The sequence below is a fragment of the Daucus carota genome, chromosome 5, assembly GCF_001625215.2.
Source record: "Daucus carota subsp. sativus chromosome 5, DH1 v3.0, whole genome shotgun sequence".
Classification (NCBI taxonomy): Eukaryota; Viridiplantae; Streptophyta; class Magnoliopsida; order Apiales; family Apiaceae; genus Daucus; species Daucus carota.
In genome coordinates this window covers 30,297,349-30,313,970 of record NC_030385.2, presented here as the reverse complement: position 1 = coordinate 30,313,970, position 16,622 = coordinate 30,297,349, and the positions used below count along the sequence as shown (strand labels likewise).

The window sequence follows — 16,622 nt, the reverse complement described above, 5'->3', positions numbered from 1 at the left end:
GTCATCATCGGCGATGGATAAAAATTTTAAAAAATTAAATAGAATACAGAGAATATCCGTGTGCGAAGCACGGGCATAAAGCTAGTATTGTAAACTCATAATACTTTGTTATTGTGGACCGAGCCCGGTGATGTAATGGAGCCCGTCGCGCTAAATGCTAATTGGGCTCCTTCTTTTGGGGTCATTGAAAATATTTATTATATATCAAAACGACTCAGTAATATTTCGCCTGAAATTAGTTTCTAAAATTACATATGTTACCTTAGCTATCGTCTATATTAAACTATAATAAGTGAGATAAACATGAATATCATTATATAATTTTTTTTAAATCAAGTATATATCCTCTTAAAAGCAAATACAAACACTTAATCAGAACTAAACTTACTTTTTTATATATTTTTATTCAATAAAACAGTATTAAACAAATATATTTTTTATAAGTTTTAAAATTATATTTTATAAAAAAGCATATTTTTATTAAAAATTATGTTTTGAAAACTACCAAAAAAAAGAGTAGGATGAACTATGAAGCCTTAATTATAGAAAAAAAGAAACAGAGTTTAACTTTAGTTCAATTCGCGGTACTCGATGATAACCTTAATAACACTGACATGTTAGCAAGTCTAGTCACTTCTGCATTTATTAGCTTTTCCTCTCAATCAGAAAAAGTGTCATCGCAGTAGAATCAAGAAAGAAACCGTACATGGTTTGGACACGTTATGATGTAAGAGCCATCTCCAAGAGACTCTTTATTTAGGCTCCTAACTTCAGATTTGAGGAGGGAGAGGAAAAATGTTGCTCCAAAAGACTCTTAAGTGGCTCTTAAATCACTAAGAGCCTCGTGTTTCTCTCTCCTCTCTCTTCAAAATTAAGAGCCACCACATGGCTTCTAACTTATTTTTTCACAATAAAAAAATCATTCCCTCCAATTCATCTCCATCTTTCCCTCTCTTTTGTTATAGTGGAGCCCAATATATGAATAAAATATGAAATAGAGAAGAGATGTAGAGAGTATTGTTGGAGTTTACACTCCTAACTTTGTCCTAAATTACTAAGAACCATATTTTTAATATTATATTTAGGAGCCAACAAGGAGGTTTTTGGAGATGCTCTAAGGTGATAATGGAACGTCTTTCTGTGTATGTAGAGGAGTACCATAATTAGGTTCAGCTTGTAACTTTATAACTACGATACCCAATTCGCAACAGTTTCCCCTTCTAAGGTACTGTTTGGGGTTGCTGTTGCAGACAGCAACAACAGCTTTTTGCTGAAAAGCAGGTGAAAAACTGTTTGGTAAATCGAAAAGCAGCTTTTCCGAACAGCAGTTTTTGGCTGAAAAGCTGCTGTTAGAAAAAGCAGGTCCTCTCATGCTTTTGGAAAAAGCTGCTTTTCAGCTTTGCAGAATGCTATTATAGATTTCATTATAAAACATCACCAAAAACATTATTATTAATTATATTATAACTCAAAATAAGTAAATATCAAAAAATTACCAAACAGTTATCTGATTTCTACAACAGCACTTATTTTACCAGCACTTTTTCTGACAGCACAGCAATTTTTAACAGCACTCCCAAGCAGACCCTAAATGTATAATGAACATAGAAGTATAGAACTCTCGAATTCTCATGTATGCTCCCCTATTTTTGCTAGCCATGGCCCATAATCCATGGACATCAGATATAATTTAAACCATACAGCCCTGCAGCTGAGAAGACAAACTCAAACGTATTAAAAGCTGGTTGTTGAGTTTTTTCATTGAATTAGCAACTGCGGTGTACGTATTTTCTATTCAAATATTTTATGTTCGACGATCAGATAAGAAACATGCAAGAGACATCTTGACATTGATGGCTAGGGTTGCTGAATCATGCACCGACTCCAACTTGATTGCCTCCTTTCTTGACGTACTCGGTCATATATTAAATCCGCTTGACGCGGTAGTTTGACTTATTCATGGAAGGAGTAAATGTTAAATATATATTAAATATTAAATATTTATAAAATTTTAAATATATATTAAATATTAAATATTTATAAATTAAAAATGACGTACGAACAGAAAAATATCTACATAATTCATTATTTTTATAAAAAAAATTCAAACTATATATGTTTTGTATTTCAATAATATTGAATACAGTACAAAACTGACTTTTCGAGTTGCGCTTTTAGTGTCGGTTATTCCGATAACATGTATTTTTAATGTTCATATGTGTCGGTTGTGTGTTTTGTTCATATTTTTGTCCAATTTTGCAAAATTAACATCAAAACAGATATATAATTAACAATGAAATTTATTTTTAATTGTAGCCATAAGCTTACCATCTACATTTCTGCTTCCTTTTTTGTGCATTCTTGTTTTCCTTGATATATGACGCGACAAAGTTAGTAGACTAAATTAGCCTGGCACAAGATGAACATTGAACAAATATATTTCCATATTTCAAAATTGTCTTATAACATTTATCTTAGATCTAATGTAATAAATGTAAACAATAAATACACAATAAATTGATAGAGACGTGGATGCGTATAAAAATACAAAATAAGAAAACATATGTGCAATGTGCAAATATATGTACAGTCCATGTGCACATTGACTCTAAGATAGTTCTTATTTCTTAATTATACTAGCCTTTAACCCGTGCGAAGCATGGGCGGGTATAGAATTCGTAATTTATTAATTATAATTTATATTTTAACATCAACTTATTAGGATTTTAGTATTAATGAATTAGATTTTAACCAGATTATATTTACCAACTTATTACATTTTTTGGAGTTTATTATAATATAGTATATAAACAATATATAAATTATATTTAAAAGAATAATGGTGGAGTTTTTTATCTTGTATTACATCACAAGTGTTTGTAAGTTTTTTATCTTGTATTACATCACAAGTGTTTGTAATTTGAATGGTATAAAACTCTTTAATATTGTAAGAGTAAGAGAAGTCTACACGCGACAGACTTGTAGTTATAAAGGAGATGACCAAACCAAAATTTTGTACGACTACAAATTAAACCTATGTTGCCTTATTATATTATAGTATAGATAATAAAATTTATTATTTTTGATAAAACATAATCTATATTAAAATTGTAGCACAATTTTCAGGAAAATTATATTAAAATAATAAATTTAAGAAATAATTCCTTGTAGACGTATGTGGTACATGAAAAAATGGAGAAGCACCATCCATGGATTTTTGGTAAAAAAGTTGTACCCCAAGAAGAACATGGCTCTGCCAATTGATCAAGTAGATGATGACCGAGGCTAGTCGAGAAATTGAGGCATATTATGACATGTTTGTTGTAATTTTTTATTTTCTGGTTATGTACGTATTTGTGTTGGGATTAATCTGAAACACAATATTTGAATGCTATTTTATATACTTGATTTATGCAGTTTGTTTGAGTCAGCAGTGCCAATTTGTCTGGCTAATGGTGGAGTAATTGTAGGATCGAATTTGAATAAAACATAGAGGTAGAAGTGTGTTAGGAAAGTTGTTAGTAGTTTCCATATTTTGCAGCTTACTTGTTTTGGCCCTTGCCTATTAAGTCTGTATTACTTCAGTTGAATAAATTAATTTTGCTTGTTCTAGACGTACATTTGCTTGAGTTTGTTTATTCTCAGTTTCATATCAAACAGTGTGAGGAACTATATTTGGTATCAGAGCCTGGGAACTCAGTGAATGTCAACGATGTCAACGGTGGACATGAGCAAGATGAAAGGAGGGTCAATTGGATTGAGTTATCCAATGTTAGCCAGGAGCAATTACACAGCATGGGCTATGAAGATGAAAGTCTTCATGCAGGCGCAAGGGGTTTGGAGTGCTGTAGAGCCTACCGATCCAAAGGCATCTGTTGATGAAAAGACGGACAAAGTGGCCTTAGCCATGATCTATCAGGGCATACCTGAGGATATGCTACTCTCAATCGCAGAACGGAAGACATCCAAAGAAGCTTGAGAGGCCATCAAAACTTTGTGTCAAAGTGCAGATCGAGTCAAGAAGGCACGGGTACAAACACTTAAGGCAGAGTTCGAATCATTGATTATGAAAGACTCTGAACAACTTGACGACTTCTATATGAAACTCAATGGACTTGTAACAAATATACGAGCCCTGGGAGAGAAAATGGACGAATCTTATGTGGTTAAAAAATTGCTACGTGCAGTGCCTACTAAGTTTTTGCAAATTGCCTCTACAATAGAGCAGTTTGGTGATTTGGAGAAAATGTCTGTAGAAGAGACCGTGGGCTCGCTTAAAGCCCATGAAGAAAGAATGAAAGGAAAGAGCGAAAGCACTGGTGGACAATTGTTACTTACAGAAGAAGAATGGTCCAAGAGAGAGGCTGATCAAGGGAAGAAATTAATACTCACCAGAGAAGAATGGCTTACTCGGACAAATAAAGTTGAGGGTGAGAGTTTATCAAATCAGAAGGGACGTGGAGGACGAGATAAGAGCAAAGTAAAATGTTATAATTGTAATATTTACGGACACTATGCAGCTGAGTGTCGCAAACCCAGACGGAGTAGGGAGCAAAAACATGAGGTTAATATGGCACAAGTAGAAGACGATGAACCAGCACTGTTACTGGCCAAACATGACAAAGAAGCAGATGAGACTGTACTTATAAACGAAGAAAAGATAGTGCCTTCACTCCTTGTTGAAAATAACAAGAATCACGAGTCAAATGTTTGGTATCTGGACAATGGCGCAAGTAATCACATGACTGGCCAGAAATCAAAATTCATGAAGTTGAACGAAGCGGTGACAGGACTGGTGAAGTTTGGAGATGGTTCGACGGTTAAAATAGAAGGAAAGGGATCAATAGCACTCATATGTAAGAATGGGGAGGAACTTGTTCTTAACGAGGTATACTATATTCCTAATCTTCGCAGCAATATCATTAGTTTGGGTCAATTGGCTGAAGAGGGGAATAGAGTTGTTCTTAATGGCATATTTCTGTGGGTTTATGATAAATATGATAAGTTGCTTATGAAAGTAAAAAAGATCACCCAACAGATTATATAAACTGCTAATTGAAACCAGCAGTTCTGTTTGCTTGTTGTCGAAACTGGAAGAAGTGTCAAGATTGTGGCATTTACGTCTTGGTCACGTAAATTCCAAAGCCATGACAATGATGTTTAAAAATGAAATGGTGAGAGGTTTACCAAAAGTTACACCATCCGGAGACGTATGCATCGGGTGTTTACAGTCTAAGCAAACAAGAAAACAATTCCCGGCTCAGGCAACCTACAGTGCAGAACGAGTATTAGACCTGGTTCATGGGGACTTGTGTGGTCCAATCTTTCTTGAAACAGCTGCCGGAAACAAGTATTTTTTCTTGCCTGTGGATGATTTCAGTCGTGTTATGTGGGTCTATTTGCTGAAAAACAAAGATGAAGCTTTTGATGCATTCAAAAAATTCCGAGCTCTAGTCGAAGATAGGCCAGGAAGAAAAGTGAAAGTGTTTAGAACGGACCGAGGTGGAGAATTCACATCAAACGAATTCAAAAATTACTGTGAAGAGGCAGGAATTGTGAGGCACTACACGGCTCCATACACGCCTCAACAAAATGGCGTAGTGGAACGAAGAAATAGAACAGTGGTAGAAATGGCGCGAAGCTGTTTGAAAGAAATGCAGTTGCCGTCCATGTTGTGGGGTGAAGCCATAAGACATTCAGTGTATCTATTAAATAGATTGCCTACTCGGGCCTTGACTGGAAAAACTCCATATGAGGCATGGACAAAAACGAAACCTGACATTGGGCATCTACGTGTATTTGGTTGTCTAGCACACATGAAGGTTCCAGGAACTCAAACGAAAAAGCTGGACAAACGAAGCAAGAAAGTGATCAATCTTGGTAAAGAACCAGGGACAAAGGCATATCGACTCTACGATCCAGATGGTAATCGAGTTTATGTAAGCAGAGACGTAGTCTTTGAAGAAAATAAAATATGGCCATGGGATGCACATAAGGAGAAAGAATCGATTGAAAACAATGGATTCTTCATTCCTGATATTCAATTGACAGATGAAATTGATCCAAACAGTCCAAAAGGTGTACACACAGATGCTACTGATGAATCTCAACATGCAACACCTTTGTCACACTCGTCAAACCTAGATCGTAATAATTACGATGACAGTGGAGAACCAAAAAGATTCAGATCATTGGTTGATGTTTATAATGCCTCAGAAGAAGTTGAGATTGATGAAGAACTACTACTTGCACAATTGGATGAACCAACGACGTATGGTCAAGCAACAAAGGAACGTCCCTGGAGACAGGCCATGGAAAGAGAGTTGGATTCGATTGAAAAAAATGGCACTTGGAGTTTGACTGAACTTCCACGAGGTCATAAGGTCATTGGATTAAAATGGATATTCAAGCTTAAAAAGGATGCCAGTGGAAAGATTATCAAGCATAAGGCGAGACTAGTCGCCAAAGGATATGTCCAAGAACACAGAGTAGATTATGATGAAGTCTTTGCACCTGTAACTCGCCTAGAAACGGTGCGTTTGTTGTTGGCTCTCTCTGCAAAGAACAACTGGCAGGTACATCATCTTGATGTTAAAACGGCGTTTCTGAATGGGGAGATCACCGAAGAAGTCTATGTTGCTCAGCCGGAGGGATTTGTAAAAGAGGGAGAAGAACATAAGGTGTATAAATTATCAAAGGCGTTATATGGTTTGAGACAGGCCCATCGGGCATGGTACGCAAAGCTCAGCAAGTGCCTTGAACGACTTGGCTTCACAAAATGTCCATACGAACACGGTGTTTATACCAAGAGGGAAGGAGATGATGTGATTATTGTGGGTGTATATGTGGATGATCTTTTGGTCACAGGAACTAATATTTCCATCATCGAAACATTCAAGAAACAGATGCAATGTGAGTTCGAAATGAGTGATATGGGCAAGCTAAGCTACTATCTGGGTATCGAGGTAGAACAAAGAGATGGTTTTATTGAACTGAAACAAACTGGCTATGCGAGAAAGATTCTTGAAAAGGCTGGAATGATTGATTGTAATCCAACAAAGTACCCGATGGATCCCAAGGAACAACTTACCAAAGATGAAGGTGTAAAAGTGGTTGACACCACACGATTCAGAAGCATGGTAGGAGGTCTCAGGTACCTGGTACATACCAGACCTGACATAGCATTTGTTGTCGGGATCGTGAGCAGATACATGGAGCGTCCAACTATCATTCATCTGAATGCTGTAAAAAGGATCCTTCGCTATGTAAAAGGTACACTGAACTTTGGCCTAGTATACACTAAGAATAGTGGAAATAACATGCTTACAGGCTACTCAGACAGCGACCTGGCAGGACAAATTGATGATAGGAAAAGCACTGGGGGTATGGTATTCTACTTAAATGAGAGCTTAATTACTTGGGTGTCACAGAAACAAAGGTGTGTGGCGTTATCTTCATGCGAAGCAGAGTTTATGGCGGCTACAGCAGCTGCTTGTCAAGGGATTTGGTTACGTAATGTTCTTAGTCAAGTAACAGCTGAAAATATAGGTCCAGTGATCTTGTATATCGATAACAAGTCTGCTATAGATCTTGCCAAAAATCCAGTCTTCCACGGGCGCAGTAAACATATAGACATACGTTATCATTTTATTCGAGAGTGCGAACGTGGTGAAATTATTCTGAAACATGTGAAAAGTGAATTGCAGCGAGCTGATACTTTGACAAAGGCTATGGCAACAGCAAAGTTTGAGAAGATGCGGAGGCTTCTGGGAGTTAAACATCTAGGAGGTTCAGTTTCAGATTAAGGGGGAGTAATGTTGGGATTAATCTGAAACACAATATTTGAATGCTATTTTATATACTTGATTTATGCAGTTTGTTTGAGTCAGCAGTGCCAATTTGTCTGGCTAATGGTGGAGTAATTGTAGGATCGAATTTGAATAAAACATAGAGGTAGAAGTGTGTTAGGAAAGTTGTTAGTAGTTTCCATATTTTGCAGCTTACTTGTTTTGGCCCTTGCCTATTAAGTCTGTATTACTTCAGTTGAATAAAATAATTTTGCTTGTCCTAGACGTACATTTTCTTGAGTTTGTTTATTCTCAGTTTCATATCAAACAGTGTGAGGAACTATAATTTGTTGGGGACTTGAACAATTTTTTAATATATAGGACCGGTATTCAGATACAGTTATGTGGAATCAGGAAGCCCTTACTGGTATGTCCGACGGTATTGAAAAGGTCAAAAAATCGCAGGAGTGATGACTTGTGACTATGGCAGTGGGGAGCTCAAGACCTCCCAAAATGAGCTTGTTGGTTTTCCTCGACTTCGGGGTATGAACCTCGATGCTAACTATAGAGTTCGGCATGCCGCTGGTGCCGATTCTTCTAGTCAAGGTATCGATCCGTCATCAGTACCAGACCCAATACTTTTCAATATGAGTCTCACGATCCCAGCTGATGTACAAGCAAAATACGACAACATATCATACACTTCCCACATATGAACACGTGAATAATACAGTTAATTCCGCTCTTAAGATGCAAGAAAAACTTAAAATCGATGTCCAAGTCGTATTCGAGAATGTGTGAGGTTTGTGAGGGAAATACTGACCTCCATATGCAATAAGATGCTGTTTGGCTGTGGGACTTCTGGGCTTAAAAGCCTCAGAAGCCCACTTCAGCCTTTAGTCAGACCGTTTGGCAACAAAGAAGCTGGCGGATTAAATTGGAAATAAGCCCACACAAATAAGCTTTGAAACCTAGCTTATTTTTGAACCCCCAACTTCTGCTTCTTTCGTTGTAACAGAAAACGACCTCCTCGAGCGGCGACTTCAGCTTCTTCTCTCTTTCTAGCGGCGACTTCGGCTTCTTCTCGTATCTCTTCTTTCTCGGAGCTGCTTTTCAATTAACTGGTGGTAATCTTCAGCTCTCCTTCGCATCCAAACAACGGTAATGAATTTTTACGCACTCTTTTGTCGATCTGCAGCTTCAGTTCTGGACATTTTTTGATTCGATCTGTATATACTTGTAGATGTCTGGATCGTTTAAGTGGACGGAAGAGGTTCACACCCTCTTTGTCGAGCTCTGCGCCAGTGAGGTCATCAAGGGAAACCGGGTTGGGACTACCCTAAACAAGGAGGGCTGGAGCAATGTCGAGCAAGAACTCCACAGACAATTGAAAGTGGTGTGTGTTCATAAACAGATGAAGAACCACTGAGAGAAAATGAAAGCGGATTTTCAGATCTTCAAGAAACTCAAATTCGGTGAAAGTGGCCTTGGGTGGAATGAGCTGAGCAAGACAATTGAAGCACCAGAATCATGGTGGACACATGCTATACAGGTTTGCAGTTAATTTTTTGTGTGTTGGTTGGGTTTTTTGCTATATAGGTTACAAATGCATGCGTTCTTTTATTTCAAGCAAATGGATCCTTTCAATCCAAATAATCAGTTTGGCCAATCCTCTGGTTCCTATGATCCTTTCAACACCCATAATTATGAATTTCATCAGTATTCTAATGAATCAAATCATTATTCTGATCATTCTTCTGATAGCTTCAATCCTTTTGAAGGCCAATACCCTAACGCAAACAACCAATTTGGTCAGTCTTTCAATCCTTTTCAAGGTCAGTACCCCAACATAAACAACCAATTTGGCCAGTCTTTCAATCCTTTTCAAGGTCAGTACCCCAACATAAATCAGTACCCCAACACAAACGACGAACACATGAATGACGAGGAAATTGATGAACAAGTAGAAGATGAAGAAGAAGACAAGGAAATTGATGAACAAAATCTACGTGAATGGCAAGCTGTAAGTGCAGCTTGTGTCTACACTCTGGCGTACTACTATGACAGCTTCTTAAAGAAAGAGCCATGCCGTACTTCAATTCGTACCGGATCAATATTAATTCAGGAAATTATGGAAGGAAATGATAATCGGTGTTATCGAGATTTTCGAATGAATAAAGTTTTATATGTTTCTTTATGCAACATTTTAGTTGAAAGGTACGGATTGGTACCCACACGTGGGATGTCACAGTACGAGGCAGTCGGTATGTTCTTAATGACTGTTGCTCACGGGACAAGTAATCGTGTAATGCAAGAGATGTTCAACCATTCTGAAGAGACAATTAGCCGTCATTTTCATTCTGTTCTGGAAGCACTGTGTCGAATGGCAAGGGATTACATAAAACCGGCTTCGAACTATAACGCTGGATCGAAGTTTCATAAGCCTCAACAAAGTAAATATTATCCACATTTCAAGGTAATAATTATAGTGATATTTAAATTTAATTAAAAATGAACCAATTGATTTATGCAATTTATATATTAATTTTTGTACTAACTACAGGATGCCATCGGAGCTATTGATGGAACACATATTAAATGTCGCGTACCGGATCAGAACGCACAGTTTATTTTGGTCGCAAAGGATTTGCCACTCAAAATATTCTTGCCATATGCGATTTTAACTTGTGTTTTACTTTTGCATGGGCGGGTTGGGAAGGCTAAGCACATGATAGTCGTATTTTGAATGAGGCCAGAACTAATCCTGAACTTAATTTTCCGCATCCAATCGGAAATAATTATTATCTTGTTGATGCAGGTTATGTACATAAAAAAGGATATATGGCTCCGTACAAGGGTTCAAAAATAAGATATCATTTACAAGATTTTCGTCGCGCTAATGGTACTGCACGTGAACCGCGAAATGCAAAAGAGCGATATAATCATTTACATTCATCGTGTAGAATGGTTATCGAACGGACATTTGGAGTGTGGAAAGCTAAATTTGCTATTTTGGCAAATATGCCAATGTATACAATAAATACACAAACAGATATCGTTCTGGCTACAATGACGGTTCATAATTATATCAGGAAATCAAATGTTGCAGATAACGCTTTTCAAACTGCCGAACAGGAAAATTATATGCCGGAAAATTCAACTTCAAGAACCAATATTAACCGTGGAGAATCCAGCAGCGAAAGCAATAATGATGAAATTTGGAATGCGAAACGTGATGAAATTGCAGCTGGTATTAAATAAATGATGCACCTTTTTACTTGTATTATTTGCAGTTATTAATTTTTTTTCTTTTAATGCAGCGTTTAAAATTTTTTACTTGTAAAATATTTCATGTATTAACAATAAAAGATCTTTCGTAATTATAATTATTTTTTTAAAAGAAACAAATTATTTATATTACAAAATTACCAAACTAATATCATCAACTTATAAGTTAAGTTATCCAAACACTTAAAAAATTTCTGGTAGCTTATAAGTCACAGTATCCAAACACTTCTGGTAGCTTATAAATCCAAACCAACTTATAACTTTTAATGCATTTCTTTATTTTAAGCAATAAGTTACTTCTTTTAAGCCCAGCCAAACGGCCCCTAAGTATGAGAAGCAACACGCCAACACCAGATGGTACAATTGATATACATTATTTATTATTTAAATTAAACTTTGTTAGCTAACATAATTATGCAATGATAATAATTGTCCATCACTTAAATTTTAGGTGATAAGAGCAACTCCATATGCTTTTTAAACAAGCTGTTAAGTCTAAATTTTAGGAGCAAATCAAAATTTAGTACTCTAATGGGCTCCTAGATGCTCTTTAAAAAATTAGGAGACTACTCTCTCTCCAATCTTTTAGAGAGTATCTAGTAGCTCTTAACTCAATATTACATTAATTTCTCTTCAATCTTCACTCTCTTCTAGTTAACATTTTCCTCTCATTTATATAAAATAAATATAAAATGTGAATAAAGAGCCAACTATAAAGAATAGCATTGGAGTTTTCACATTTTCTAGTGTATTAACTTATTAGGAGCCACATTCTATATCATTGTTTAAGAAATGATTTAGGAGCACCGTTGGAGATGCTCTAAGGAGGGCGAGCGTAGACAGTAGTGAAGATGGTGGGTATGATGATGACGAGGACAATAACAATGATAATGACGATGATGGAGTTGAGGATGACCCGAAAGGCAACAATAGAACGATGGCTCCTCTTAAATCGTTTACAACTTAATTTTTGTTTAAAATTATGATTGGGTCATATATAAATATTATCCGTGCATTTGGATTTGATTGTTACTCATCGATGTTGGTAAATATGACGTACACAATTGTATATGAAAATGCTTGAATTGCAACCAAAAAGTTTGAGTATAAGTGTATAATAATGAGAGTCCTGCGTAGAAAATCACATTCGCCAATTGCAACTCACCGTGAAGAACTTCTGAACAATTTTAAGGATATAGATCATAAAGCTAAAATGTAAATAGCACTGTGAGTAACGTAATTCATGCTAGGCTTTGAGTGGCCTAACATGAATGACGTGGTTAGACCCCATATGTGATATATCGATCGGTAAAAGTGTCCCATACATGATATATCGATCGGTAGAAGTGTGCGCATTATCATGTTATCATAATCCCGTCTATATAGCATGTACACGTAAACAAGTTTGAAGTCAATTTAGAAGTTAGAAAAAGAAATTGAGACCCGAATTAATTCAAAAATTAACCAGCGATCATTAAAAGGCTAATTATAATCAAATTTTTATCTGTGCCGACCGAAACTTCGGACGGTTAAACCTCGTAATGTTTGACGTGTTATGTCAACCCTTATCTCATTGGTTATGGTCCTCAAACCCGATTAACTAATCAAAACTGCGACTTTCTGATATTATTATTAATCTATCAATGTCTTGAAAGTTTATCTTCTTTTGTTAGAGTGCAGTTCTTCTATTCCATACTCATTTTAATCTCGTCAGGGTTTCAGAAAATATCAAATTCTAATTAAAAACTTCGAACTCTACTAAATCCATTTGAAATTCAAACCGATAGGTTTTCACTTTTCACTGATGCTGCGTAGTGCGTACACAAGGCCTACGAGCAAATTCATGCTCGCCAGTTATTCAGTAAGGGATATAGTGTAGGAGTATAATATTCATTTATCTATTTATATAAAGGTGAGAGGGGTCCAGAGTGTTCAGACACAAACATATATACAAACAATAATATCCCGCGGCAAGTAAAAGCATAGATTGTAGCCATGGCGTTGAAGGTGAAGACAAAGATTGATGACCATGAAGTACACGATCAAGAAGAAGAAGGAACACCAGTAAGCCCACTAGGACAATACCTCAACAGTTCAGTTGTGTCTCTTTCTCTCTACGCGGTTCTTGAATTCCAAGTTCCCGTAAATGACTTGCCCACATCTCTCATCCAAGAAGTTTTCTTACCCATCAACCCTCGCTTTTCTTGTATCATGGTACGTATGTACATGCTCTATCTCGAAATCGATATAGATAAATTTTTAATCAGGAATAATATTGTTCATAATTTATTTTATTTTTTTATTTTATTCTACAGATTGATGATAAGAAAAGTGTAAAGAAATGGAAGCCTGTTGAAGTGAACGTTTATGACCATTTCTTTGATCCTCAATTTCCCGAAGGATTATCGCCCGAAGAATACGAAGAGTGTCTTCATAGCTACATTTCTAAAATTGCACTTGAACCACTTCCACAAAGCAAACCCTTATGGCAGATTCACAAATTTAGGTATCCAACAAGAAATGGAGCTGGCTGTCTTATATTTAGGTTTCATCATTCACTAGGGGATGGGTATTCACTTATGGGAGCTCTTCTTTCTTGTCTACAAAGAGCTGATGATCCTTCTCTTCCACTAACACTTCCTTCTCGTCAATCCTCAAGCACCAAGGCTAAAAAGCCAAATGTTTCCTTGCTCAAAAGCGCTGCTCAGTTTTCGTATACTGTCATGACAAGTCTTTTGGATTTTGGACGGGCTATGTTAAGGAGCAGTATATTGGAAGATGATTATACTCCGATTAGGTCTTCCTCTGAAGGAGTCGAGTTCCGTCCTCTGGCCATAACCACGATGGCCTTTCGCCTAGATCACATCAAGAAAATTACTACAAATCTGAAAGTGGTAAATAAATCTCATGAATTTTTTATTTTTCACGTAACTATCCATATATAGGAATGTTTGGTGTACATAATTGTGGACATAATTATATGTGATGGGCTTTAATTGGAATGATCCCTCTACTTACATCAACAACATTAATTAAAACTATCACATCAATTATCATGTCATTATGTACAAATTAATTTTTTGTACACAATTTTGTACACCTAAAACTACTCCTGTCCATATCACTGATTAGTTTGTGTTTTGAACATGTAGACGATAAATGATGTGATGACGGGTGCAATATTACTGGGAGTTAGGATGTACATGGAGGCGGAGGAGAGCAAATCGAGCAGTGCAAATTCGACATCACTGGGATTGCTTAATACAAGGGACATTCAAGGCTACAAGTCCGTTAGTGAGATGCTTAAACCCAAGGCTAGCATGCCATGGGGTAATCATTTCGCATTTCTGCATCTGCCTATGCCCAAATTGACCGATCCGCGTAATTCCCTTGATTTCGTCTTTCAAACGCACCAAACTATCAAGCGACTGAGGAACAACTATGCTGCTTTTCTTACCGGTCAGCTTTTAGATATATCCCTTAAAGTTGCAGGTCCAGAGGTATGCAAAATATCACTCTCCTCCCGCAATACTTGGTGTACATAATTGTGTACAAAATTTTATACATAAAATTACACGTTGGTTTGATTGACGGAGCAGGCTACTTCTAAATTACTTTACAACACTATGAAGAATTCGAGCCTGACCATTAGCAATATGATTGGACCCATAGAACAGATGGCTTTGGCTAACAATCCTATTAATGGGCTCTACTTCACAGCTTCCGGACTTCCACAGGTCATTAATTGTACATTTTTCTTAATCTCTGCGTACACCTTGTATTAATGGAATTGTGTTTTCTATTATGCAGAGTCTAACTGTAGGTCTGATAAGTTACGTGGGAACTTTACGAGCAACCATTGCAGCGGAAGAAGGGTTAATCGATCCGAACAAGGTGAAGGCATTCATCCAGAAAGCGTATGACGACATATTTGAAGCTGCTATTCTTTCGGGTTGTTGAGCTTCTATTTATGTTTGGTTCCCCAAAATAGACATTTCTCTCTGGAACTGGTCACTGTTATTAACTTATGGAAGTTTATTTTCCTGTTCACGTACGTGATAATTAATTGATGAGAGAGAGGGAAATCCGATCATCCCTGAGCCTGATGTGACTTGGTTATGTTTAGTCAATCAGAATCACGGCCTTCTGTCTCTTCATGTTATACTTAACCACGACTAATGAAATTCCACTGCTTCTCTCTTAAACTAAAAGCTAGGTTTATGGCAGGTAATTTAGACGCTTATATGTATACATTAAGATGATTTAACGAGCTTGAAATTATTATGAATACTAAGCAATGAACTAACACTCCATAAAATAGCATGGTGGTACGGTGACGGGTGATGATATTTATTTATAAATAAACACTCGCTTTTGGATGATATTATAAGATTTAACAGTTCTCGTAAACTGCACAGTTACTTGAATGTTCCACCAAATTCTATTTTTTTGAGTCAATTTTATTTTATTTTAAAATTTAGGGTTCGTATTTAGAAAAATATAATATATGAATCTGGCCAAGTACTGTGTAATTTTTAGTTTGACAACTAATTCTAATAAAATAATTTATTTCTCACCCAACTATTTATATTATCCGAAAACCCATATATGGACAATATTACAGAATGCAATGGTCTTGAATTTGATTTGCTCTCCAAATCTTCTGAAATGTCAAGACTTTAGTATATAGTTGGCGACAACGGTGCACGAAATGGTGAATCGCACCATATACAGCTCATCATATCATGACTCCTCTCCAGCAAAACAAGTTTTGATAAGAAAAAGTTACTGATGAAGATGATCACATACAGCAACTGGTTTCTCAACATTTGGATCAGTTTTTCGGCATGATTCAATATTGCATATCTAAATTTAAGGGTATGAGTAATCAGTATCTAATCGTCGACGTAAATTTATTTCTTTTATAATAAAATATCACTTTTTATTTTTTATATATTTAGTAATTGGTTGGTTGTAATTACGTTAATATAAATATTTAACTTTTTTAAAATATATTCAATAATATGTAATTAACTTTTAATCTAAAATAAATGAGAAATATGATTATAGTAAACACCTATTTTTTTAATTAGAAAAAATGATTCATTAAATATATAATAATGATTATACTCGATAAAACTTTAATGAAAATACAATTTGTACTTAAATTTAATACAAAATAAAGAAGTTGGACGATTGGATAATGACAAGTTCCAACCATTTCTTATTTATAGAGTATAAAAATAAATATTAGTATATGAAATCCCCCTCTTTCTAAAATAAAATCTAGTGTATTAGTTAAATGAATCCTTGTTATTACCGATATTTGTCACTAAATTGACTCGTAAACACCTAACATATTTCCCTGAATGTAAATCTCGGTCCATCACTATTTCCATTGATTTTTAAAAGTCAGACCATACATGACATGTTCCACTTTTTTAGGGTATGCCCTAGGTGATATGACTATTGCTTAGAAAAAGAAACTGTGCTTAGAAAAAGAAACTGTGGCAACTACACTCCGTAACTTTCATAAAATCATCGTAT

General features: G+C 36.0%; 1 protein-coding gene across 1 annotated transcript; it reads left to right on the top strand.

The window, feature by feature from the left end:
* The first annotated feature begins 12,775 nt into the window (after window positions 1–12,775).
* On the top strand, window positions 12,776–15,125 carry LOC108222118 (wax ester synthase/diacylglycerol acyltransferase 4). The gene is made up of 5 exons (XM_017396022.2): window positions 12,776–13,289; window positions 13,391–13,969; window positions 14,228–14,575; window positions 14,675–14,812; window positions 14,886–15,125. The coding sequence occupies exons 1-5, from the start codon at window positions 13,071–13,073 to the stop codon at window positions 15,033–15,035; spliced, it is 1,434 nt and encodes a 477-aa protein (XP_017251511.1). The 5' UTR covers window positions 12,776–13,070; the 3' UTR covers window positions 15,036–15,125.
* The last annotated feature ends 1,497 nt before the right edge of the window (window positions 15,126–16,622 follow it).